The sequence below is a fragment of the Lonchura striata genome, chromosome 10 (genome assembly GCF_046129695.1).
Source record: "Lonchura striata isolate bLonStr1 chromosome 10, bLonStr1.mat, whole genome shotgun sequence".
Lineage (NCBI taxonomy): Eukaryota > Metazoa > Chordata > Aves > Passeriformes > Estrildidae > Lonchura > Lonchura striata.
In genome coordinates, this window is record NC_134612.1 from 22,910,329 (window position 1) to 22,937,705 (window position 27,377).

The window sequence follows — 27,377 nt, forward strand, 5'->3', positions numbered from 1 at the left end:
CAGTCAGGCTGGATTCCCTGTGATCATACAGGGCGTATAAATTTATTTCCTAAAATTCTGCTAAGTTTTTTGCTATTGGAGGGGGGGCATCAGTGACTCTGCCAGCAGCTCAGCAGTGAGGGGCCTTATTGATCAACATTGAGCAGTCAGTCCTGGTTTTCCTGTGTCACTGGTGAATGACAATAGAAAGCCCAGTTCAGTTACTATAGTGCAACACATAAATCAGTTTAACAAAGCCCACAATATTAATATTGCCCACGGTTACAACACTGAACTTCCTGGAAGAGCCGTCTGGGGGTTCAAAGGCACCTAAGGAAAATGGAGTCTCAACCTGTGTTTCCTTGCAGCAGCTGCTATGTGGAAGGTAAGGGAGTTTATTCCTTTCAGCCTGGGACAGAGTAAGGCATTGCTGGCCCTTTGTCCTTCCCATGGCTGCAGTGAAGGATCAAGCTGGGCTTTACTGTTACAAGAGCACTTTAACCATATGCCAGCATAGGATGGGGTCATTAGAGTTAGTTAAATCTGACTATATGTTTACTTTTGTCTCGTCCCATCAGGCTGATAATTAGGACTGTACACTTTATCTGTCCTTGCTACATCCAAGTTCCAGTTAAAACTTGTTCTTGAGACACAGCTTGTTGAATCATTATTTTTATCTCTCACCATTACAGTTTTACTAAGTTGCTAATCATTAAGAAAATTTAAAAGACCAAGTCAAACTTATTAGCTAAATGGTCATTGCATTTTAGTAACATGCTAAACATGTTTTCATACCATGCCTGGCTAATAATGCAATATAATTAATAATCCCTGAGAAAGCATCTTGTCAGCAAGAGCTTTGACAGTGTTTTCCTAATGTGCTGAGACAACAGCCATTAGGACTTTTCTGTTGTGCCAACAGTATCTAGTCTCCCACTCTCTAGGTTTAATTTTAAAATTAGTTTGACTTCCCTAATTCAATAAACTCAGGACATTTGGCCCCATTAATGCTCTCCACACTAATTTATCACAGGTTTTTCTGCCTCACTTCAACTTGTTTTCCATCACTGAGAAGCACTACCCTCTATCTCTGTAGTCAAACAGCTGATAATGATGAAGCTAACCCAAGTACTACTTATGCAGGGATAAGTTCTTTGAGGTATGATAAATATTCTGAGGTGTTCAATGTCCTTATCTTTCACTGGAAATCTCTGTGAGCTGAGGAATTTCAAGGTAGGATATCAGGATACAGCAAAATGTGTAAGCATCAGATTAAACTAGGGTAACTGAATGTGTTCAAATATTTCACTAAATCCTGAAGCAACACTGGCAAATTTCACCCAGAGGCACAGCCTGAGTAGCTGTGCTGAAAGGGCAGGAATCTCCTCCCCAGCACTGGGGCAATAAATCCTGGCTGCAGATCAGCAGTCCTTAAATTTTACAGGCTGTAGATACAACTGCAGACCCGAGGCTTGGGGAGTGTCCAGCGTTTTGCCTCCCTGCACTCTGTTCAGGAGAGTGGCTCTGTGACTCTGATAAACTTCAGGACCCCGCAGGTCAGGGTGGAACATCACTGCTCCAGCACTGTTGCAGCCCCAGGAGGAGGGAACAGCTGGAGTTACTTTGTGCTTTCCTTCTTCCCTGTGAGGAAGTTACAATTACAGTGGTTCCTGCTAGCTCACAGTGTCACTGCACTGTCACCGCTTGCCTCTGATCCCCAGCGTGTGGCTCAGCATGGGCTCAGCACGGGAAGCAGACGGAGAACTGCAGGACTAAAGCAGTGCCCGGAGCAGAGTGGGTGCCTATGGCAAGGACACTACAGAGGGTCCCTGACCCCACTCCTGCAACACAGACACACTGTACCGAGGAGCTCCGAGGGCCTGCTGAGCGTGGCATTGTCCTGTGGAGTGGGATCACTGACCCACAGCTTCTCTCAGGTCCCCCTGCTCAAGGCTGTGCCCACAAGCCAGTGTGAAGCCTCACCCCAACTGTCAGGACACGGTGGGATCCCAGGGAAGTCAGCTCAGCAGCTGAAACAGGCTCTGCTCAGGTTGGAACAGGGTTGTTTACACCACTCTGCTCATGACCTGGTATTTCTAATCGTGTGACCTGACCCCACGGCCCAGGGGTGTAAACACCACCTCCTGCCTTTCAAGGGCCAGCTGGAAACAGGTGAGATGTTTCGGGAAACAAGGTGGAATGCTTACCCCAGCACTGGCTGAAATGCATATTCTCGAGGCTGGGCTTTGATGAGGCACTTTATGGCATCAGACACTTCTCCAGGACACAACTGAGAACAGACACAGCTCACTAAGTTTAAATCTTCCAGAAGTTTTCTAGTCCCTCTTCACTTCTTAAAGACACAGATAGGAGAAGAAAAATTTGATAACATTCTGTTCCTACTTGAGAGAAAAGGTGTGTGATCCAGCTGTGCAATACTGGAAAAAAACACCTTTAAATGTGAAAGGCCAAGGCATTTTATTTGCAAATATGTTTTGAATCAGGTTGCTCTTCTTGTATAGAAAAGTGGGATAATCACATTAATACTATCAAGAACTGCACTTTAGAAAATTAATGTTGATCTAGACAAAGGAACGATACCTGCAGGCAATAACTGATGGATTGGATTTCCAATGTTTTTTATTGAATCCCAAATAAAGGCTGTCTTGGAATATTTGTTTTGGGTCTGAAAAAATAAATATCCTCTGCAGCGCTCTTTAGTAAAAACACTTGATTTAGCCCAGAAGATCTCTCAAGTAATTAAAAGTTAATCTGTTAATTGTGGGAAACCAGCCAAATTTATCAACTGATACTTGAGGGAAAAGAAGTCATTAGTAATGCTTAGCCCCAGGCTAAGCCCCGGTTTGTGTTCAGAACAGTTGGTCGTTTTCTCATAAAGTGTTTTTTTAGAAGATAAAAAGCCCTAGAGCATGTGCAAATGGTCACACAATTTGCAGGTAAACAAGCACACACTGCACATGTTAAAACACTTAACAGGATGTCCCAGGTTCTGCTTATCAACTGAGCCAGCAGTAAAACGGGCAGGATAAAGGGTATCATCTCCAGAGCAGGCTGGGTGAGGCAGCATCCAGGGAAAGCCCAAGTCAAGGAGAGAGTCGATGCTGGGACCTCATGAAGTGGCCCCATATAAATGAGAGCCAAACGTGACCCCTTGGCTGTACAATTTGGAGTGTGTAACCAAGAGTGGGACCACAGGCAAGCAAGTAATAAAAATTAACAGAGATTAAATAAAACATCTCATGGTGAACCATTAAAAAATGTGATGTTAACTTGTGTAGTTACCCCATCAGAGCACAGATGACAAAGTCAGGGTCTCAGGGCAAAAAAATGTAGAACAGCACACAGCAGCTGTGGTGGTGATGGCTGAGGCAGGTGCTGCCACTGCTGCCACTGAATTCCTGCATTTTCCTGGTTTTGTTGTATTTACAGGCGATCTGCAGGGCACCCTACAGCAGCTCACAGGAAAGCTCCTGGTGAATTTGTTCAAACAGCTCAAAGTATTATGACATCTGATTAGGAGGGATTTAGTAAAAACAGTCCTTTGGCCTCGGGACCCCCTGATCAGGCTTCCATGGCCACAGGCCTGTCCTGAGACAGTGCAGGGAACGGTTGTTGGAAGGATGAGGGCTGTTTAGAATAGTTTAGAATACTTTTGATTGGAAAATCTCTTTAAAGAGCATCTATTCCAAACCCCTACCATGGGTACAGATATGATCAGATTGCACTAGATCAGATTGCTCCAAACCCCATCCAATCTATTCTGGCCTGGAACACTTCCAAGGATGGGACATCCACAAGTTTTTCTGAACACGGTTTTTTCAAACCCTCTTTTCAGTTTGAAACCATTGGCTCTTGTCCTATCACTATAGGCCCCAGTAAAAAGTCTCTATTTAACACATGATACTCCATTATATGTGGAAATACTGAAACAAGGCCTCCCTGGAACCTTCTCTTCTCCAGGCTGAACAACCCCAATTCTGACTTTCTTAACAGAGGATCATCTTCATGGTCCTCCCCTGGATCTGCTCCAACAGATCAATTTATTTCTTACGGTGAGAGCTGGCCACAGTATCCCAGTATTAATAATCCCACCACTATTAGAATATCGAACAGAAGCCCCGGGTAAGGATCTCAGCCATCTCCGTCCCTTTAGGCTGATTACAATGCTTTCAAAACGCTCGTTTCTGATCACTCTGAGTGGGGGCACACGAGTCAGCCGAAGGCGATTTGTGTGTGCACTCACACACGGCTCACACGGCTCTGGGGACATTTTGGGGACACACGTTCCCCCCACGATCATCCAGCCCCACCGCCGCACCCACGGCCGCCTCAGCCGCCCAAGATGGCGGCGCGGCGTGTGGGCAGCGGGGAGGCGCCCCCTGGCGGCCGACGGGCGGCGCCTCCGCAGCGCCCGGCGCGCCCGGGAGGGGGCGTGGCCAGCGCGCGCGAGTGGGCGGGCGCGGGAAGCGCCGCCGGCGCGTGGCTCGGGGGAGGGGCTGGAAGACCACGCCCCCCCCACTCGGCCCCGCGGAATCGCCGCGGGCCAATCAGCGGCGGCGGAAGGGGCGGGGCGGGGCCGGAGCGTGCGCGCGCCGCCCGCGCCGCCCCTTCCCGCCCGCCGCCGCAGTGGTGTCGGGCGCGAGTGCGCCGCGCCCGCCGCTCCCGCCCCGCTCCCCCGGCACCGCCGCCACCCCCGGCACCCCCCGATCCTCCTCGCAAGGTAACGGGGGCCGCGGGGACGGAAGGGAGGGGGGGACGAAGCAGGCCCCGGGGGCGGGAGGCTGGGGGCCCGCGGCACGTGGCGGGTCTCGCCCGCCGCGCACGTGTGCGGGGCGGGGGAGCCCGGCCCGCGCTCCCCGCGGTGCGTGGTTGGGTCCGTGTCCGCCCCCCTCTCCCCTTCTCGCCGCCGGGGCTCCGAGCCGACCCTCTCTCGTTGTCACGCAGCCCCCCCGCCGCCAGTCCTCCCCCTCGCACCGCCATGGCCGACGAGCTCGACTTCACCACGGGCGATGCCGGCGCCTCCTCCACCTACCCCATGCAGTGCTCGGCGCTGCGCAAGAACGGCTTCGTGGTGCTCAAGGGGCGCCCCTGCAAGATCGTGGAGATGTCCACCTCCAAGACGGGCAAGCACGGCCACGCCAAGGTGAGCGCTGCCGGCCCGGCTGTCGCACAGCCCGCAGTGTGCGCTCCTGCGGCTCCGGGCTGGCCGGCAGGGAAGGGTGTAGCGTTTCATTTGGCTCCGTGTCCCGCCTTTGCCTTTCTCGCAGCGGTGTCTCATCGCTCCAGAGCTGGCTCGAGGGGTTTCGGTCCTGTAAAGCAGGAAGCGTTGATGATGGGGAGGGGTTTGGTTTTTTTCTCCCAATTTTAACTCGCTAACGCTTGAATAAAAAAAAGTTTTAACTCTCACAGTGACACAATCAGTTTCTATAGTGGGGGTAGAGTAAGCTCTGGAAGGGGGGGCTGATGAAATCACTAGGGCGTGGTTGGGTTGTGCCGTCGCTACCCACCAGAGCACTTCTGTATCTGCCCGTGCCGGCAGAGTTTTACTATTGCAGTGTTAGCCCAGGAGTGCCCGTGCTGTGTTACATAATCCAGAGCTCGGCCGACACGCGTTACTCTCTGGGCCTGCTCTGGCCCTGTTCTGCTGCCTTTGCCTTGCAGCTTCTTTCCTTACTCCAGCACTGAGAGGAGTGCCCGTGTCCCAGCAGGGACCTGTCTGGGGCTGCAGCCCTGCTGCCCAAGCAGTTGACTCATGCAGCTGAGCTTGGAGCAAGGCTGAAATCTCCATTCATTCAGCCACACTTTAGGGTGGCTTAAAGACTGATCTGTTACAACCACAGAGAGATTAGTAACTTTCCACAACCTTATGTGATATGTGTAGGGAAGTAGAGTATTTGGGTTTGTCCAAGCTAGAATAGACCAAGCTCTTCCTAGTTTTTTCCTTCCTCTTTCCCCCTTTTTTATGGCTTGTTTTAATAGACAGATCCAAATTTCTTGAATACAGAAACAGCTGTCAGACGGAAAGGATGTGAAAATAACTGGTTGAACTGGTCATCTAAGCTCTAGCTTCAGAGTGCAGCTGGCATAAAGGGAGGTGGGAGCTGCTGTGATCTCTGTGCATGACCACCCATTTTCCCTTAACTGCCTGTTTCTTAGAACATGTTCTTAACCACTGTGAACTCCTAGCTTGCTGCTGTAAATCTACAGAAGGCAGTGGAAGATAACAGTGGCTGGTCTTGCTCTCATGTAGGGTTTCTGTAGTGTGCTGTGGAAGGGAAGAGAGGCCCTCTCTTGATGTGAGGGATGTTTTCATACCACAAGCAAAGGGTTTGCACATGATCTCATAGGAAACTGAGTGGAACCAGCAATACTGATGGCAATAACATCGTGTTTCTCTAGGACTAACAGTAACTGAAGCTATTTTTCTGCTCTTACAGGTCCATTTGGTTGGTATTGATATCTTCACTGGTAAAAAATATGAAGATATTTGCCCATCAACTCATAACATGGATGTCCCAAATATCAAGAGGAATGATTACCAGGTGAGTTAAGTCATAGGAGGTTTTATACTCTTAGTACCACACACAAACTCTCTTCATCCCCAGATTTGCTTCTCAGTAAAGTACTGTTGTCAGACTTAATGGGTCTTGCCTGTCTAGACATGACATAGGTGAACTCATGGCATTTACTGAATTGCTAAAGCTGATGAAACTAACTGATGAAGAGAGAGCTCCTTAGCTCAGGTCAGAGTAGCAGTCTTTAAGTATGACAGTTAATAGACATAATTCATACCATGCTTTTTCTGGGTATTGTTATAAGGCCACTTCTGGATTCTTTGTGGTACTGGGATACTTTAGAATATAGAGTGGTTTTCCTTGCTAATAAGTTAATATTAGTTAAAGGAGAACTAAGATATCACATAATTAAATTTGTATCCAAGTATAAATTGTTATTTATAGTTTCACTCTTACATGGGGTAGATGAATCCCCAAAACAGTCCTAAATAGCATCTGATGTGAATTCTAACTTGCCAAAGTTTCTGCTCCTTATGGGGAAAATGGCTTTCAGTGATGTCAAATAGTTTTGAAGTTCCTGAACTCTGCACTGAAATACATGTATGAAAGGAGCAACTTCTGTAATGCCTTTTGTGATATGGTTGGTGTGCTCTTAATAGCACAGTTCAGGTTGAGTTGTAAAACATTTGCTGTGTTCTCATTGCATGGGGAATAGTTTTGGTCAGGAGCTGACACATCCCCATAATCTGGAAAGCTGCAATTGCTTGACAAAGGCCAAGTTGAGTGTTTTAGCAAACAGTCTTCAGTGTCTTCAGGACAGCTGATGCTGTTGGAGTAAAGTGTGACCAGCCTGTCTTAAGGGCTCAGACCTTCCAAGAAATTCTTGCTGTTATCTTGGTTCTGGGATTCTAATTTTTTGGATTTACTGTTATGTGGTCCAAATTCCCCAACTGCTGTCAAAATAGCCAGGCTTTTTGGTTAGGCTGAAAACAGCATTATAAAAGTGGCCCAGGGCTTGGTGGATGTCCCCCAATTTATTAGTGTTTAATGTAAAAGATAGTATCTCACTGGAGAGATGCAGGTAGAGAAGTGTATGGTTACACTGTTGCATGTTTTGTACATTTTATACGAGCAGTGCTGTTGAGTGAATACCATTCCAGTTGTTGTTTCTAATTCAGTGATGAAGAAAGCTGAACCACTGACCTGGAAGCAGTACATTTCCTAAATCACACATATGGGGTTTCTAGTGTCTCGCCTACCAGGAAGTAACCAGCAGAATTCTGTTGGTTCTTGATAGCAGAATGCCTTTTGCTACAGTTGCCCTGACTCTCAGCCCACTGAACTTCTGTTATAAATGGATTTAAGTAAGATTTTTAACTGTTACAGAGTGCTGAAGAATTACTGTAACAGGTGGAGTTCACTGCCTTCTGTTTACATTGAGCTACTACCTGCTGGTGACTGATGATATTAAACTTCTAAAAATGAACCTCTCTTTGCAGCTGATAGGAATTCAGGATGGCTATCTCTCCCTGCTGACAGAAAGTGGTGAAGTTCGTGAGGATCTAAAGTTGCCAGAAGGGGATCTTGGCAAAGAAATAGAAGGAAAATTCAATGCCAATGAAGATGTGCAGGTAAGTAGGGAGGGCAGACAAGAGCAGTTATGGTTGATCCCACTTGATGATACAGTGAAGAAGTCTTACTCTGATATTGACACTTGTGTCTCTTTGGGAAGGCTGGGCTTGAGGGGTGGGTGGGGATTGGTCCATTGAGATGCAGGAGGATATTTGGACTGGAGCACTCAAAGGAGATAGGACAGATAGGAAAATGTGAAAAAGTTTGTACCTTCTAGGAGCACTTCTGTGCCCTGGGCTGGAGCTCACCTCTGTGTCTTCTCTTCCAGATATCTGTCATAAGTGCAATGAATGAAGAATGTGCTGTAGCCATAAAGCCTTGCAAGTAAAGAAGATTGCCAGGCTCGGGCAGCTGCTCAGGTCTGGAGAAACCACAGATCTATAAATTTGGTCCTTATTGTCACCAAAGCTCTGGCCTTCACAAGCAACCTCATTTCCTTTTTGAATTGTTAAAAAGCAGTGCTGGATTCTGGATTAGTGTTGCAGGCTAACTGGCAGTTTTCAAAATCACTGAGATTTTAATTCCTTAATTGTAACTATTTTAACATTCCTGTGGGTTTCAGCTATGGATCTAAGAAACCAATCAGGTGTTACTAGTGGATATATTTTTATTTGCTTGAGCAAAACAGTGTTTGTCTGTATGAACAGACAAAATACAGTATTCAGGGGCTTTTAGATAAGCTGGTAGGTATCTAGGATTATAAAGTGACCTAGAGCACAAATAGTATTTTTCTTGACATCTTTAGGTAGAACTGACAATAAAAGTAGCTTTTTTTTTTTCCCTTTTTTTAAAGCTTAAGTACTTTGTGGATTGGGACTCTTGCAGAACTGTAGGTGCCAATCACAACTTTTAGACCAAGAAACTCAAGTGATCAGAAATGCCAGCTGGCTTGACCAAGCCCCAGTGGCCATGTGCAACTAAACTGTATTACCTCTGTTTTCTTCTTTGCCAACTTGTTGGCTTATTGTAACGATAAAATGGTTTAAAAAAAAGCCTACCTGTGGTTTAGGCAGGTCATTGGAATATTGAGTAGATAAGACATAGATAGGTCAAGGGAACACAAAGGTGAGAATGGATGTTAAAGCTATAGACTTTCACTCGAGGCCTTTGTCAGACTTGAAAAATAAAACAGAAAAACGCAGTTCAATTGCTTTCCTTTATTATATTTATCTTAAACTATAAAAGGGTGACAAACTCCATGGGAATCTGTTGCAGTGCTTCCAGCTTTAGGTTTTAACGTTCAGGTTCAGACCATATTTTTGTAGCACAGGGACCACACGTTTTTCAGAAAGTGGGACAAACTGTAGCATTGACCCTAAACTAAATGCATGTGATTATTTTTTTTTTTAAATAAAACTATTGTATTTTCAAAACATAAACTTGACAGACGATACCGAACAACCACGGCTTCACTATAAAAGTAAATAACTTGCTGCCTAGTTAGGGAAGCTGGCTCCTGTCCTGGGGAGTTCTGAGTCATAGCAACATGCATGCATGCCTCTAACTATTTAGTAGCTTAACAAGGCTTCACAGCAATAGTTATGGAAGGATAACTAGCCTGCTCCTAGCTAAGGTGTTCAACTTGAATTCTGAAACTTGGTGACTCTTCATGAGTGTGGAAACTTCCTTAGTCCATGGCTCAGACCTCTCTTCACAGCTGATAAATTGTTTCATGAACTTGCCTTAATGCTCAGTGGCTGATGGAGGATGACACAGAAGCTGCCCCGGACAGCACGCACAATTCACACTACTTGGCAGCCAGAGTTGGACTCCATGCTGCTCTTAGCTGCTTAAAATGTCTTCAGCTTCATAGTTTGTACTCTCTAGTCCCCAAAGGGCTCGTGGCAACTGTCCTGAGCTGCCCTTGGCCACACTGGGGCAGGGCTAAGCAAACCTTGGAGGTGTAATGCAGGTGGCAAAAGCATTCGTTGTCCACAGACTTCCCATGCCAGGGAGAGCAGTACCAGTGAAGGTAAAGACAGCAATAAATACACTCTGGAAATAAAGCACAGCTGCCTGGGACACCTGGCAGAGGTAGGACCTGCCACATGCTCTTGCCTAGCACAAAACATGTTGCAGGTGAGCTCTATAAATAGCACCTTGACTGAAATGGCAAAGCTTCTTTTAAAAGAAGCTCTAGATTGAAATGCTTCCAGAATAGTTGTGAAGTGGATGAGGAATAGTTCAGGCTAGTCTGCTCTGTGCTCCCTTCCGCCTCTCCATCAAGCTGGTACCTGGAAGTCAGGCTTTGTTGGCTTTGGAGGTGACTGTAACCATTGCTGGTGATGCTGACAGCAAGCTGAGCTGTGTGGTGCCACATGGGAGGCCACAGGTTGCTGTGTCAAACTAATGCAAGTTCACCATATTACAAATACTTCCAATATGCTTGAAGACTACAAGACTTGAATTTGTCCTTGCTCTGGCAGTGCTTTAGTCTATTTTCAGGTTCCTGTCTGTCCTCTAAAACCTTGTTGGAAGACAGGTTCCTGATGTCACTGGCCCACAATCTGAGCAGTTGCTCGGACTAAGCTTCTGGGACCAGGGCTGGCTTAAGCCCTGCTCCTCCAAGTGGAGTCCTGGCCTGACTGGAGTTTTCAGGTACTACAGCAATCTGAGGAGAGAGGTTTCCTGACCTCCAGCTTGCTGGAAGAGCACTCCTCAGGACTTTCAGATGTCCTTCTATTGCAACCTTCAGTTCTGCAAGATTTAAATTATTAAGTACTTCATTATAGGTTTATTCTTATATACTTAGTTGTCTTTGTGAAGCACTTCAGACACCATGGAAGTGCAGAGCATCATGCATGAAGTTTCCCATAGGTACATAAGCATGTCTTAAAGCATAATCTCCAAGTTTCAGTAAGGTTAAAAGTTGCTTCTAAATGAAAACATGTATTTGAAGAATTTTTTTTTTCCAAACTAAGATGCTTCAGTTTCCTGTCGGAATCGTTGCAACAAACTTTGTGATCAGTAGTCCATAGAGATGTGTATTTTTAATATCCATAACCAAGTGCTTAGGGAAGTACTTTCATAGCTTTATTTTAAAACAGATCTTACCAGTGTATTTGTTCTGTATTACTGTCTTAACACTTAAAATGTGTCAAAACCATAAACTTATAGCTGATGGCAATTGCTTAGAGTAAAGCCTGTGAACACAGGGAGGTGGTGAGAGGTATTTCCACTCCAAGTAATGAGTTTTTTTATGCCTCCTGTTCATTGAGTTTCTCTTACTACTTCACACAATTGGAAAGACTGCAGTGTTTTCTGCCTCAAATGTTGGCAAGTAATACTTTGAGAATTCAATATATCCTTCTAATTTTTGCTTATAATGGTGGTTTTTCAACTGGGCTCTTGCTGGTTGAGCCATGTTCTCAGGGTTGTTTTTTTTTAAGCTGAAGTTCATTGTTTCTCTTGCAGGTTTTTCTAATCTGAAGTGTACCCAGAAACGGTGCACGGTCTGTAGTTTCACAATACAGATAATTTTACATAATCTGTAAAGAAGTCAAGTCTGTTGACAGTTCTAACTCTTATGGTTACTGCAGGTCAGTCTCGCAGAATTCAAAATTCAATAAATCCCACTATTTTATTTTTTTTTTCGGTTGAGTAATTAGAACGTAGTTTGTTACAGTAGAACTAAACTTCAGGCTATAAAGAGACCTTGTTCGGGATATTTCGAGTATCCGCTGGGAATGTTACTGAAGGTGAGGATCCTGGAGGCTTCGGCACGAGGTGGTCGGAGGCTCTTCAGCTCCCGCACTGTGGCCCTGCAGTATTTGGCATCCGAGAGTGACTTGGTTCGTTGAGCTCCAAGGAAATGTTTGCTGTGCTTTGCTGTATCGCAGAACCCCTTTTGTCCTGTGCTGTGTGTTGTAAGCAAACCTGGCTGCTCGTGGGACAAACCCGACCCTGTAACCGGCCCCGGCCGGGCGTGGCGGCAGCTCCGGTGTCTGTTTTGGGAAGCTCTGTTACTGTTCTCAACACCATGGAAACGATCAGGGGAAAAGATTTGTACGCGTGTGTGTGTGTGTTTTGCTCCAGAAATAATAAAGGTGTCAGTGCTGTGGGGAGATGGTGCTGGTTACAGTGACGGGAGCGCGGTGGGGCTGCCGGGGGGGGTTCGCAGACACTTCTAGGGGCGGGGGCGGGTGGTTGCGGTTGTGTGGGAAGAGGAGGAAGAAGGCGTGCGGGAATAACGCTGGGAACGCCACACGGCCCTCCCTCACGCCAGCCGCCATCTTCCCGGCTGCGCCTCCCGGCGTGCACCGCGCGCCGGCGCGGTGACGTCACCGCGGGGCTATAAAAGCGCGGCGTGGCCGAGCGCGCTTCCTTTCTGCGGGAGCGGCGCGGCGGGAGCGCCATGGCGCCGGTGAGAGCGGGAGGAAGGCGGCGTTTTAAATAAAATCGGGGAGCCGGCCGGGGCAGCCGTGGGGCGGGTGAGGAGCCGGCGGCCGCCCGGTGCGAGTGGGGCTTTCCCGAGAGGGTTTCGTGTGGGAGGCGGCCGGGCCGGGCCGGGCCGGCTGCAGGGAGCCACGCTGGCCGGGAGGTGGCGCTCCCGCTGCCGTGTTTACGGCTCGGTTGGTTAATGGTGAAAAATCCTTCGGCGTTGGTTAATGGTGAGGAATTCTTTGGTGTTGGGTTAATAGTGAGGGATGTGTTGGTGTTGGGTTAATGGGGAGGGATTCTTTGGTGTTAGTGTTGGGTTAATGGTGAGGGATTCTTTGCTGTTGGTTTAATGGTGAGGGATTCTTCGGTGTGTTTTCAGCAAAAGGACCGAAAATCCAAAAAGTCAACCTGGAAGTTTTGCCTCGACCTGACCCATCCTGTGGAAGATGGAATCTTTGATTCCGGGAATTTTGTAAGTCGTGGTTTTGCTCATAGTTGTGACGCATAGTATAATAAATGCTTTAGTGTGGTAACTGAGTTACAGTTGAAAAGCTACATTCTAAATGAGTTAAATCATCTGCTGTTCTTTAAACTATGGTTATTAAAAAAAATATCAGTTTTATAGCATGCTTCATACTTGTCTGTAAATAGAGCTGTTTTAAATTAATTTCTGCTTTAACACGGGGGTGTTTTCTTAATAATTACATGCTATAAAATATTTTTGTGTTCTAAATGTTTGTCAGAACATAAGTAAATGGTGGTTTTTAATGTTGCTTCCTGACTAGGGTCCCTTCCCTAGTTCATACCTAGGGTGCCATTCCCTAGTGTTCTATTTCTTTAATGTTGAAACAGGAACAGTTCCTAAAGGAGAAGGTTAAGGTCAATGGGAAAACTGGAAACTTGGGCAACACTGTTCACATTGAACGTCTGAAGAACAAGATCACAGTGACATCTGAGAAGCAGTTTTCTAAAAGGTTGGCATGGGTGTCATTCTGTTGTGTTTGTGGGGTTTGAACTGTGGGATGTTGAACATAAAACCAGAGTAATTTAGCTTGGAAGAGATCCTTACAATCACCAAGTCCAGCCGTAAACCTGACACTGCTAAATCTGTCACTAATCCATGTCCTATAAACACACATTAATATTCAGCTCTTGCCTGCAAAATGAATTCCAATTAGTGCACTTGTGATACTTGGAGAGGTATTAGCTCTAACCTTCATAGCACTTGTAAATATTAGTGAAACATTTAATTGAAACAGATTTATTATATCAGATATTTAAAAATCACTTTTTAAAACTCAAGGCTTGATTGCTAATTAATGTTGACTCTGAGGATATTAATAGAGATACTTTATATAGGTCCTTAGCAGTGTATCAGTGGAAGATGGACCTTTAAAATAACACTGTATTAACATAGTGGGTGGCTGTTTGATTATTTAATTGGTCGTACTATAACGAATGTGAGCATAATGTGGGTTGTTGTTAACAAGCCATTCTAGCCTTAAGCTGTTCAGTTTGTTAGGACAAACAAGAGCTGAGTGCACTGATGGGAGGTACAGATCCTTCCCTGCATCCTCCCTTTGTTTGCTGGTACAGGTGCAACAGAATCTGTTGTGTTAGATCAAGGTTTAGAACCAGTTACCAGTGTTTTCTGGTTACTGGCATTTTGCTATGTAGTCAAATGAATAATAAATTCCTATGTATCTGTAGTGAAAATGGGCTTTTATTGCCTGCTTATATTGCCTGGGTATCATTACTGTGTACTGCCCTGCTCAAGAAAGACATTGTCTTGGGTAGAGTGCAGACAGCATCAGGGGGTGTCCAGTGAGAAGGCTTCTAAGGTGCAATTCCTGGTTTTCAGGTACCTGAAATACCTGACCAAGAAGTACCTCAAGAAGAACAACCTGCGGGACTGGCTGCGCGTCGTCGCGTCCGACAAGGAGACGTACGAGCTGCGCTACTTCCAGATCAGCCAGGACGAGGAGGGCTCCGAGTCCGAGGGGTAACTGAGCCTGGCTTCATGCTCAGTGCAGAGTACAAAAGACTAGAACATCTATTTATATCTTTAACTTATTGGTGAATAAAGATTTTGTACCCTGTTGGACGGAGCATGGTTGGGGTTTCTGGTATTTTTCTTAAATTCTAATTAGAAAACAGCACGGGAATTGTTTGAGTTGCAGTTTTCCTTCCACTGCCAGGAGTCAGCTGTTCAGTTGGCACCAGTGAAAATTCCAGTAGGAAAAAAACTGAGCCCTTTGCCCAGTAGGACAGTTAAGTCAATTTTTAATCACATTGGTACAAATAGTTCTAGAACTTGTGACTGAAAGTACCAGCTCCTGTGAATTTATGTGAAGGTAATGGCAAAATATTTAATACAAGTTTATTTATAGTTTCTTAAAATAGGCTTGCAGATGGTAAATATTTTTTTCCTGTGTGATATACCTCATTCTCCAATGGCTTGTGGTATTCCTGTGTGTAACCACAGGTAAGCTGAGGACAACAAAGATCTTACAGGTTTATATTAGATTGATAAATAAGGAGGTGGAGACAAACCTGATTACCAGCAATCAGCTAAAACATCTTAAAGAAAGGACTGAGATATCCTTCAATATTGAGAGTGCCTGAATCCCATAAAATCTCTGCAGATGTTTCTCTTTTTATGGTGTATTTTACAGTTCTTGCATTAGACTTCTGGGATTCTTTCTTTAAAACAGGTATTTTCTCTAGTACAAGTGGGAGTTCTTCACTGAAATAATTCTGTGACTATGAACTAGTTCTTCATAGAATATTAAGAGAGATTTGTGTTTTCATTATGAAAAAAGTGTGAGACTGCACTTGCAGTAACTTGCATTTAGATGCTTTACAGTGCCATGTGGTGTCCTCTGTATGTGATTAATCAGAATATTTACTCAGGTTCCAGTGTGCTGGTGAACTCTGGAATAGATAGTGCCATATTTGTTCAATATCATAAACCAGGGATACATCTAGACTCTCATACTGAACTTTGTGCTTGAGCAAGTCTGGTAGTTGAGGCTGAAGTGTGCCTGCTAAATTGTTGAATCTCCTGATGGTTTTTGTTAAAAATTCTGTCAGCATTGTTTTTGCTGGCAAACCTCTCAGAATTTAGAGACATGACAAAGCACAAAACAATGCTTTACAGTCAAATGATTCTCACTTTTGTTACCTAAATGTAAATGAGAATTACAGAAGGGGAAATTTAATTTTGTCTACAGGCTTTTGGGTATCATTTGTCATTTTCCAATGTGTTTGAGCAGCTGGTCCTGCAGCAGTGGAGTAACAGTTACTTGGCCATGTCTGTCTCAATGGTGGTTTCATTTTACTCTTCAGAGGTAGCAAAAGGAAGGGAGCAGTGTGTGTAACTGGCTGCAAGACAGTCTGTGTTGGACTTTATATCTTCAGTGGAAATAAAACAGAGCACAGTTCCCGCCCCAGTCTGGGGCACTGTGTAGTGCTGCCTTGGAATTTCCCAATGGAGGAAAACCAAGCAGTGGTGAAGCAGCAATTATGGGTGTTATCTTCTTTTTCTGAAAATCCCAAAGATCACTAATGCGGCTACAAAACATTTACAGTAATTATTACGGTGTTGAACAAGCCACGTTTTTCATGGTAAAGCTGCAAGTATTTCTAAAACTCGTTGGTTTCCTTTGCTGCAGGAAGTTAAGCAGAGGGCCTGACTTTACAGTTCCATTTCAAAACCCAGCCCCACCTGGTGTTTCAGAGCTTTGCTTTTATGTGACAACATATCCTTTACACCACACTGACACAACAAACCTGTTGTGATTAAATGGAACAAGCACCAACAAAAATCGGAGCTAATGGGATCACACTGCCTTGTTATCCTTCCTTTCAAAGCAGGCTGGCAGCCGTGTGTGTGTGTGTGTGTGTACAGCCTAGCAGACATAGATTGTCACCAGTCAGAGGAAAACAAGGCCTGGGATTGCAAGAAAAAGCAACTTATTTCAGAGCTGGGTTTGGAGGAAAACCACCAAAGGGCTCCTGCATGTTTGTATTACTCCCTGAGTTCAACTGCAGTGGGAATGGAGGGCAGGAATTCCTATTTCCAATGCTTGAAAATGTTAAACTTTGAAAAAGCAAAATTCTGTTAACTGTAGGTCTAGAGTACTTAATAAATGTACTACAATTTTCCTTTAGATCCAGCCATGCATTTTTATGTCCTGGTGTTGCTGCCCAAGCTCCACTGGGCATACCCAGAGCTTTCCTTCCTGAGTGTGGGTGCTTTTACAGCTCTTCTGCAGGTAGGACTTTTATCAGGTCATGGTGCATGTATGTAATGGGCATAGAAATCACAAAAGGGGGTTTTAAATGTAAATGGAGCTTTTACAATATTATTGTTTAATGGGGAAAATAGCTGGAGTCTACAAATGAGACTCCAAGCAATATGTCAGAAAAAATATGATTTTTCCATAATATGTTTTTGCAGCTGAAGTGACCAGGTGTGATGCAGGTGGCAGGCAGGAAAGAAAGCATGTTATTGTTCAGATGTAAATTTATGCAAATTACCCAGATTCGAGTTGAAGCAAGGTTTTTTAAAAGCCAGAGGTCAGTATTTCTGTGATTTTAGGCAGGCAGTAACTCAGCCAAGTGCCTGCTTTGCCAGTTGTTTCTTCCCACCAGAAGCTGCTGTGAAGTCACCAGTTTTGTTCACGTTTGTTTTGAAAGTTTAAAGACCCCAAAGAGCTTGATCACGCACAGGATTGACTGTTGGAATTTTCCATGTTTAGTGCTGGACAAGAGCCCAGAAAAGCCCTGCTCGTGTGAGGGCTGGGCTCTCCTCAGAGCAGCAGGGATGTGCTCCTGTGTCAGCCATGGGATGAAGCTGTTGGGACCAATAATGCACCCACAGCACTGAGGCTGCACAGGTGCCAGCAGCTGCACAGGTGCCAGCAGCTGCACAGGTGCCAGCAGCTGCTGCCACGTTTGGTGGCCACAGAAACACCCCAGTCCCAGATGATGCTCAGGTTGTTTTAGGATTTCCAGAAGGTAAGCACAAAATCCAGCAGGAGTGAGTGCTCCAGGAGCACCACTTTGCCTCTATCCAGCTGCGAGTCCTAGTCCATCAAGTCACAGGTTTAATTTAGGAAGAGGAATAATCATTGCATGTTGAGTCTTAAATTATTTTTGCCAAGGATGGGATTAAATGTGTGAGATGGTAGTTCTTGTTGGGACTCAGATGTTTATTAGTTCTTACCTATATTACAGTCTCACAAACTGGGGTTCTACAGCACTTTAACAAACTAAAAATGGAGCTGTGTCTTCTCTCTCTCCAAGGCCTTTTAAGGATAAACTGTCCAATTAAGAAATGACACATAAATTATTTTTACTTTTAACCCAATAACCAACCACCCATGGCCTGCAATGCAGACCTTTTTATCAAATTGCACAAAACCACCCAAACCCACAGAGAAGAAGGTGAAGAAGGACCAGCCTCTGCCCTAAAACCTCCATCTTGCTTTATATATATTACTACATTCTAAAACCTTAAACTCTAATTTTTCCACTATGTGATATCACACACTTCTATTCAAGCTATACACCCATAATCCCAGTTCTATCATTCCATTTTGGAAGCCTTCTCCAAAGCCTCAGGTCAATGCAGTGTTCTCCTGGGGGTCAGTGCCTGTCAGCACAGAAAATGTGAAATTCTCAGTAACCAGGGTTCCAACAATTACAAAGCATCAATTACACTGGTAGCACAGCAGATGGGCCAGGGCCAGCTCAGGGCTCAGGAGGGCAATGGCACCATAACTCTTAAAAGGTTTTAATACAGCAGAGATACATAAATCTATTTTATAAATATATAAATAAAATATCAGATATGTTCTTCCCTTTTCAATAGTTTTCCCCTTCATTTCACAAAAAATGGTTTCGCTGCTGTATTCCAAATAAAATCAGTTTATGAGAGACATCCCACACATGTGAAATTCTGATGTCTGTCAAATAAGAAGAAACAGATTTTAAGCACAAGTGGCTGTTGCCAGAGCAGCAGTAGCAGCACCACATAGGCTATTTATGTGTGAGCATACGGAGATATTATTTTTCTGCACCGCCAGTCTTTTATCACTTTTGCTGCAGCGAAACTTTCACTGTCTTCCATTTAAAAAAAGAGCAACAAACCTCACAAGATTTCACAGATTTTAAGCATCACTAATAAAGTTACCTCTAATGTATTTGTATGCTTTCTGTCTGCTTGTCCTCCTGGCCAATAACCCCATCAGAAAACAGTTTCATTAAATATCCAGGAATAGTATGATCAGAAATAAAGAGGTAAATAATAGCAGGAAATAGCTGAAAATGTGTTGTTTACAATATACTCAGCATGTGGCAGGTACTAAAGGTGGTGCAGACTCAACACTGTCACATAATATCAGCACAAAGTAATTAGAAACAGAGAGGCCCGTGGAAAAATAAATACTCAATAATTGCTTGTATGTACCCAGCAGCAGGAAATGAGGTTCAGTGGTGGAGGGATCTGATTACACCAAATATAGACAAAAAAAAAAGGAACAATTCTTGCTTCTTTTTACAGGCAAAAACAAAGCAAAGGCTTCTTGGACAGAACAGAAGGAATCAAGTTACCTCCTCATTTTGCATAATATAATATTTACATATACTCTACATAGGTATCTATTTTATTTACCCATTATGTATTGTTGGGCTCTGGGGCTGCCTCAGGTGTCCTGGTGGGGCTTGGCAGGGATTCATGGCAGCACCATCCTATTACAGCAACTCAATCCACCCAGCCCATCCTGCTGCTTCTGATTGCTGTCCTGCAGACACAGGAATAACTGAATTCCTGTGGGATGTGCATTTTTGTCAGGGTGCTGGCATGAAACTCCTTTTGGGCTTGCCTTGGCACTGGGGCTGCTATTTGAGCTCTAACTCGTGCTGGCTGGGAGGAGTGACCTGGGGTAACTGGGACAGTGGCTGTAACATGCCCCAAATTTGATGCAGCTGGATCCCAGGAAGTCCTCATGGAGGAGATTAGATAGATAGATAGATAGATAGATAGATAGATTCCAAGGGTTTCTGGGCGGATTTCTGTGACCACTCTGAGCCTGGAAACTGCCCTGAGCAGCATTTTGTACCTGGAATCCCTTTGGTCTGGGCATAAATAAACTCACAAAGCACTAAGGAGCCAAGAGCCAGGAAAGATTTTTCCATTGCTGTCCATCTATTTTGGATTTATATGAGAAAATAAGAGAGAAATTCTTTACTAGGTTATTAACAAATTTCTTTTTTTTTTTTAATTCTATAGCTTAATGTATCAAGGCAGTTCAAACACCCCATCCCAGCAAGCATTAAAACATGATTTAAGCCTCACATTTGTTACATGTTTTTTGCTGTCAGGTTGGGGGTTTAGCAGGGATTTTAAATAGGAACATGGAACAACAGGATTTTTTTTTTTTTCAGTGGGCACTGTGGCTCAATCATGACGCTGATGTTCCCTGCACACAATTAGGATGCTCTGAGCCTGACCTCCAGGTGCCAAAGCCCAGACCAGCATCAGCATCTTCTTAATCACTGGCACAGGGGACAGGGAAAGGACAGAAGGCACTGAAAAATAAACACAGCAAAGTGCACAAACAGCAGAATTGAAAGCAAATAGCTAAAACTCATCAGTTTGATACAGAAGAGTAAAATGCTTCTGGGATCTCTGCTGCCAATGAGTCAGGCTGGGGAGAGCCCAGTTATCCCTCACTTCTTGTCCAGGACAGATAAGGGAGTGTTCAGCCATCCCTGTTCCCAACCTGATAACATTTTCCAGCAAAACTGCATTCATCAGTCTTCCTCCTTCCAGCTCATTTAGAAATTATTTACACTGTTGGCAGATAAGGGTCCTGAGATAAGGGATGGTTTTGCTGACACAAGAGGCTGGGAGCCATAAAGCCTCTGTGCTTCTGCCCCAGCAGCTGTTCCAGGCTTCCTCCTCCTGCCCCAGCCTGCCATGCTGAGACCCCCGGGGGAAAAGACCCCCCCACAGCCCCAGCTGCAATGGGGCACAGTGTGGGGCTGGCAGGAGCAACTTGCAGAGCCTGAGGATGGATGGGCAGCAAGGAGCAGCTATGCTGGGGTGAGGAACCTGAAACCCAAAGCAGGACAAACTGTCTCTCTATAAATATGTATAATTCCCAGGGAAAATGCCTCTCAGGGGACAGGGATCACAGCAGCAGGTGCTGACAGTGCTGCCCCCCATCTCAGCCTGCACTGAGTACATTAGGATATCTCTATAATTACACTCTGCAGCCATAGAAGTATTTGGTGAGTATCTCAGTGAATATTCGGTGTCAATCCTGAGCACCAGGGACTGGGATGAGCTGGATAGTTAGGTTAGCAGGGAGAGGAAATCTGCTTATTCTCAGTGACTTCTGACCTTCAAATCCACCCTGGAAAGCTCAGGAGGGCTCCTTTTCCTCTCACCCCACACACAGTAAAGAGACACGAAGCAACCAGTGTTTTTGCAGGTGCAGAATTATCTTTTGGGAGAACAAAGTGCAGAGATTGTGACATAAAGCTGCAACTTTCCCGCTCACCTTTAGCAGGGACCCTGTTTCTAACATCAGCCCAGTAACAAAAAAAAAAAAAAAAAAAAAAAAAGCAAAGCAACCAAACAAAAAAAATCAAAGTCCATGAAATCAGAAACCAGGCAGAACCCTGGGCTTTTGTTCCAGAATCTTTTGGGGATCTTGTCTGTCAGTGCCAGTGGCCGGGGTGTCCCCCTGCCCAGCTCTGATGCTCTTTGCCAGGGTGGGATTGCTGGAGCCTGTACAGAAAGGGAATTGTGCTACTGTACACAAAACCTCAGGGAGGTTTTTGCTTGCAGGTTAAGAAGCTTCTGCTGTTGCTTGCCTGATTCCTCTGGGTGTTTTGTATTGCACACAGCCAAGTAAAAAGTGTTATGATTATAAGAGTATTTATGTGTGCTGTCCTGAGCTTTGCTAAGCCCCAGCAGCAGCTGGGATGCCCAATTCCCTCTGAAACAAATGGCATACCTGTGTCAGACCTTTCAAGATGGTTTTACAAATCAACCTTAGAGATATGAGATCAAAAATGAGTCTTTCAGGGTGGCTGCATCCAGCACTGTGACTCAAAGGTACAAGGGAAGATATTAGTCAGAATCAGGGCTGACATCAGGCCAGGATTGGACTGACAGAGTCAACACAGGGTGCAATCAAAATCCTTCCCAGCTTGCCCATTTTTGACAGTCTTGTTTGCAGGGAAATGCCTTGCTGAAACCCAAGGGCTGCTGCAACATCATATCAGCCTTGGTCTGGGCTGCAAATGGAGCAAGGTGGTGGGGAACTGGTCACAAACACCCTGTGAGCTCTTGCTGAAGTGCTGGAGGGAATAATACCCAGACAGTGCACTTGGAGAGCTGCACGAGCAATCCACATGAGGCAGCAGGGACTGTCCACTCATTATTGACCCAACACCTGGGACAGCTCTGTGGTTTATTCTTCTAATTTGAAATTCACTGCACGAGTGTTTATCTGGACTTGGAAGCAGAGGTTCAACAATGCTGCACTGATTTTTCATAAAGCTTCCCCAGGGTGTGACAGGGTATCAGATCCATTGCTCATGTCAGGGGGTGATAACAGGAGAGCTCGCTTCCAAAATGGAAATACAGCAGCAAACTCCACCTCAGCTGCACAGGGGAAAGATGGAGGCAGAAGATCATATTTGCCTCAAATAGGTGTAGCTGTTCTGCCCAGGACCCCCCACTGCAGGCAGGACATGAGCCAGGACATGGCTCAGCTCCAGCCTGGGTGGGCAGCAGCAGCCAGGGGCTGAAGGTCCAGGCTGAGTCAGGATTATTTTGTGTTCTGTCACACAGTCTGGAAATTTGAGTTGAGTAATTAAAAGTTCTAAGGTGAGTTCAGGATTATGGAAAAGCTTGCCCAGCTGGTGCACAACATTCCAGCTGATGCACAATTCGGCTGCACTCATTATCCACAACCAATTTTACAAATTTTACATTTCCTTGGGTATTTTTCTCAATGAACTTCAAGAATCAACATGTTGGCATGCTCATGCACATCCACATCCACTTTCAGATTCCTCCTTTGGTTTTACTTCTAAGGCAGTGCATTAATGTCACTATTTAGGTACTATTTACAATATCCTGGAGACCAAAAATTGAAGCTAAAATGCTCAAAGACTACTATCAATGGAACCACGCTGTGATGCACTGCAGATGCAAAACAACAACCAAACAGGCAAGAGAGGAGCAGAGCTGGGGTGCAAGTCATGGGATGTGGGTCTATTGGCTGTGACAGCCCTGGCTAACACAGGCAGAACCACAACTACCTCATGCCAAGCCTCTAAAAACATGGAATCATCTGGAAGGGATGAGATATAGGAAAGCTAGATCCCAAGGGACATTGGAAACTTGTGGTCTAGATCTGAGAAAAAATGCTTACTGAGAACAGGCTGATGGGATGCTCCAAATCACTTGCTGAAGTAGCTGCCAAAAATTATTACACTTATGTGAAAATACACACTAGTACAGCCCAGGAGCAAACAGTGGATTTTCAGGAACAAGAGTTGGGGGTAATTATTGCCAGATTAGTTCTTGGTTGATTAGCCAAAATAAAACCATTTAGAAACCCATTGATTTGGGTAAAATGTTTGCTAGGTCTGGAAGATCTTCTCCAGTATGTTTCCATTGGCAGTTTCTCTCACTGACTGGCAATGAGTATTCTTCCTAAAATTTTAAAGACCCAGCAGACATGGGATTGAAGGTGACTCCTGGGAGCAAAGAGAAGGAAAGGAAAGAATTGTGACCCAGAGAGGCTGCTCTGACTCCAGCTACATCCTGGCCATCTGCTAGACTCACATACCCAGCCAGAATAATGCATGGGGATTTTGTTGTGCTGTCTGGCAGACTAAATGCCTTGAAAAAGCCACAATCAGGTCACACCAGTTCTGTTTGCCACCTCTCCAGCACAGACCTGCTGACATTCTGTGCCAGCTGCTGTCCAAAGGGGAGCACAGATGCCAGAAGTTGCTTCATCCCCCACTGGGGCAGTTTTTGCATCCCTGCTGTTTGTCCACAGCCCCAGGACCAAGAGAGTGTCACGTGGCAGTGACAAGAAGCAGTCCTGGCTGGCAGGCAGTAGCCTTGAGGGCAGCACAAATTCTTGTCTCTCCCCACCTCAAAGTGGTGCAGAGGCTTCCTCACACAGGTCCATGGTCATGCAGGGGAGCTGTGTCCAGCAAACACCATCATGTCCAGCTGGGATACTTCTGGCTCCCCAAAGTCAGGCAAGATCCACCAAGAAAGCCCCTTGACTTTGTTCTGGGAAATAATTGAACACCAGCTTTTGTTCACAGTAGGAATATCAGAAGATCATCATTTCATGAAAGAGATGAAAGAAATTCTTCCCTATGAGGGTGGTGAGGCCCTGGCACAGGGTGCCCAGAGAAGCTGTGGCTGCCCCATCCCTGGGAGTGTCCAAGGCTGGGTTGGATGGGGCTGGGAGCAGCCTGGGATGGTGGAAGGTGTCCCTGCCCATGGCAGGGGGTGGAACTAAATTATCTTCAAGGTCTCTTCCAACCCAAACCCCTCTAGGATTCTATGATTTTACTCTCGTGCCTCTCTCCTTTGATCCTGAATCAGAAGAATCAGGACAAATGAAAGTTGATCACCAAACAGAGGAAATTTCCTAATGACTCCCTTCAAGATCTCTGCCAGCACAATTTAGATGGATGCATCAACATGTACAAGCTAAAATGCACTGTGAATTAAGAAGCATTACCCTGATGAGGGAATATTTGTTGTAATTTGTTTTGCAGGCACTTAGGAAAAACAGAATAAGAAGAAACAGGGAGAACACCCAACAAAGTAATATAAAAATGGAGCCCCTGGCAGCCTCTGAAGTGCACACTTTTAATGCAATTAGAGCATGGACTGGATGAGGGACCCCACACACAAAGTAGCCAAACTCTAGGTCTGAGCACAGTCTGTTCTACAAGTGACTGGAAAATACTTTACAGCTGTGAGGAAAATGGATTTTTCTTTTCTTCTAAACCTACTGTGAAATATGAATTGGGAATTCATTAGCTATGAGCTGCTGCAAAGTAACATTATTCTTAAAATAGTCTCCTGGTTCCAGAGGACCTTGGTTAACTGCAGACAGAGAACAGGGGTCTTTCATTTCACAAAATGTCCTGGGAAGGATCATTAGAAATTACTTACAGATTCTTTCAGAGGCTTTTTAATTTCCATTTGCAGACTCTAAGTGATGACAAAGCAGAAAGGCTTTAAGCTGGAAGAGAGTGGATTTAGATTAGCTTCTTCCCAATGAGGGTGGTGAGACTGGCACAGGTTGCCCAGAGAAGCTGTGGCTGCCCTGGAAGTGTCCAAGGCTGGGTTGGATGAGGCTTGGAGCAACCTGGGATAGTGGAAAGTGTCCCTGCAGGGGGTTGGAACTGGATGAGCTTTGAAGTCTCTTCAAACCCAAACCATTCTCTGCTTCTGTGTGAACAGTGAAATCTGCAGCTGTTGAGTGGTGAAGGAGAGGCTGCCACAGGCTCTGCTGCTCACAAAGACAGGAGTGGGGAGCAGAAGGAAGAGCACTGGGCAAAGCAGGCTGTGGCTGTGGTTTATCCATGTCCCAGCACCCCCCGTGGGATGCTCAACAGTTTTGGATGCACTGAGCAGCATCGGTCCTTGGCTTCCTGCAGCTCCACCCAAGCTCCATGCAAGGACAGGCACAGCTGGGACACTGTCAGAGCTGTGGGGCCTTTGCCCCAGATGTGTGCGCCCAGCTGGGCTGGGCTCCATCACTGCAACATCTGAGCAAGGGTTTGGAGGTAGCAGGACCACCAGAACCCACCAATGATGGACACAGGCAGCAGGGGTGGGATGGATGTCCTGAAACTCTAAAGCCTTCTTGGTAGCAGAAGAGCTTGATTTCCATGGCCTCAGCAACATTTGATATCCTGCCAAGAGACCACTCATCATGCTGAAGGCTGCATTTCAACAAATGAAGAAGAGTCCTGTTCCCTCAAGGTCTATACATCTCTCTGCTCTGCCCAAAGCTGGGGCATGATCTGCCTTCGTGGTCAGGTCCCACAAAGGCAGATCAGCTACATTCATTATCCATAACCAGTTTTACAAATTTTACATTTGCCTGAGTATTTTTGTCAATGAGCTTCAAGAGTCTCTGCTTTGCTATGCTTCATGATTCTATGCTTTGATTCCAAAATGCCCAGGAGGACCAGGCCCAGGGCTTTGGCTCAGGCCCCTCCCAGTCCCCGTGTCAGAGAGCAGTGGGGCTGTTATCAGAGAGCCCAGTGGATGTGGTGGGCAGCCTTCCAGCACCATCATGCAGCTCTAGTTAAACAGCCAGGCCATGAAAGTGCATCCTGCAGGAGTAACTCCACACCACCAGAGTGGGAGCAGCTTTTGAAGCCAGCACTTAATCACCTCAGCCCGTCACCTGCACGATTAAACCTTTCTTCCCCCACAAAACAGGAGATGCCAACACAAACAGCTCCCTGCTAATCATTGAACAAACCCACTACAAAGGTGACCCCAAGCCCTTGGGGAGCAGGGGACAGGGATGCTCTGGGGGATCTCAGAGGGGAGGGAAGTCTGTGCTCTGTGGGAATGGCTGTGCTGTGCTCTGCAAATGAAGGGAAACAGTGGCTTGTCCACACTGGCACAGGCAAAGGTCCTCTGGTGCATCCCCCTGCCTGGGCTGCCCCCCTCCCACCACTCCTCTAACAGGTTTGGAACCATTTGCCAGCGTTACTCCACGTTTGGTGTGGCAGATTTGTGGTGATGCTCTCAGAGTGCTGCATTTGCTCAGGTTTCAAGAAAGTGAGGGAGGAGGCAGGGAAATGGAGAGAGGCAAGAGCACCTCCTGCTTGAGGTCCCTGATGGCACTGGGGACACAATGGGAGCACTGGGGACCCATGGGGACCTGGACAGAGGACTGTGAATTAAGAAGCATTACCCTGATGAGGGAATATTTGTTGTAATTTGTTTTGCAGGCACTTAGGAAAAACAGAATAAGAAGAAACAGGGAGAACACCCAACAAAGTAATATAAAAATGGAGGCCCTGGCAGCCTCTGAAATGCCCACCTTTAATGCAATTAGAGCATGGACTGGATGAGGGACCCCACACCCCAGCTTGTCTGCTCATGGAACAATCCATTTTCAAGGGTTTTGAATGAAAACTCGGAAGAATAACATGATGGTTTTACAAGTACCTAAAAGAGGAGCTGAAATCTCCATTCTCCTGGCTGCAGGCACGTTGATTTTCCTTGAGGTTTAGAGGCAGAACGTCTTTGATGTCCAGAACCTCTCGACAAGCAAGAAGCCACAGGCTGAGAATTAGGAAAAAGAATTGTGTGAGGTCTTCTTCAAAGCCAGAAATATCCTCAAGGCTATAAAGACAAGATCTTCTTGAACAAAAGAGTCATTTCCATCTCCACTGTCTCTCTTACCTGACCTTTTCATTTGTCTGGAGAGCTGATAAAATTTACATGGCAAGATATGCCTGGAGAAAAATCCTTGCTTACAGTTTTTTGGTAGAAAAAAATATGCTTCTCCCCCCAAAAAATCGAATCCAACCAATTAAAAAGAGGTCTCAAAAGAATACAAAAGCAGTATGAATTTTGGTTGCCCAGTTTTTCCATTCCATTCCACAAGGAAAATACCTAAGTAAGATATCAACTCCTATCAATATGGATGTTTATTTCTGCTGGTATGGTACCTTCATGTCAGTCATTTGAAAGTGGTGAATAAAGCCCTGCCTGGAGAGCTTACAGTGAGAAAAGTGAGAGCCTGAAGAAAGAAC

At 45.5% G+C, this 27,377-nt stretch overlaps 2 protein-coding genes across 3 annotated transcripts; both read left to right on the forward strand.

Moving 5' to 3' along the window:
• Positions 1 to 4,944: 4,944 nt before the first annotated feature.
• EIF5A2 (eukaryotic translation initiation factor 5A2) lies at positions 4,945 to 12,211 on the forward strand. The gene is made up of 4 exons (XM_021548208.2): positions 4,945 to 5,143; positions 6,438 to 6,542; positions 8,015 to 8,146; positions 8,416 to 12,211. Exons 1-4 carry the CDS (start codon positions 4,979 to 4,981, stop codon positions 8,473 to 8,475), a joined length of 462 nt encoding a protein of 153 aa, XP_021403883.1. The 5' UTR covers positions 4,945 to 4,978; the 3' UTR covers positions 8,476 to 12,211.
• A 207-nt stretch (positions 12,212 to 12,418) lies between these two features.
• RPL22L1 (ribosomal protein L22 like 1) lies at positions 12,419 to 14,636 on the forward strand. Of its 2 annotated transcripts, none has more exons than XM_021548213.3 (4): positions 12,419 to 12,510; positions 12,907 to 12,999; positions 13,380 to 13,501; positions 14,389 to 14,636. In XM_021548213.3, the coding sequence occupies exons 1-4, from the start codon at positions 12,502 to 12,504 to the stop codon at positions 14,531 to 14,533; spliced, it is 369 nt and encodes a 122-aa protein (XP_021403888.1). In that variant the 5' UTR covers positions 12,419 to 12,501; the 3' UTR covers positions 14,534 to 14,636. The 2 variants fall into 2 exon arrangements, with proteins under 2 accessions (XP_021403888.1, XP_021403889.1); XM_021548214.3 differs by lacking the exon at positions 12,419 to 12,510 and adding an exon at positions 12,710 to 12,757.
• The last annotated feature ends 12,741 nt before the right edge of the window (positions 14,637 to 27,377 follow it).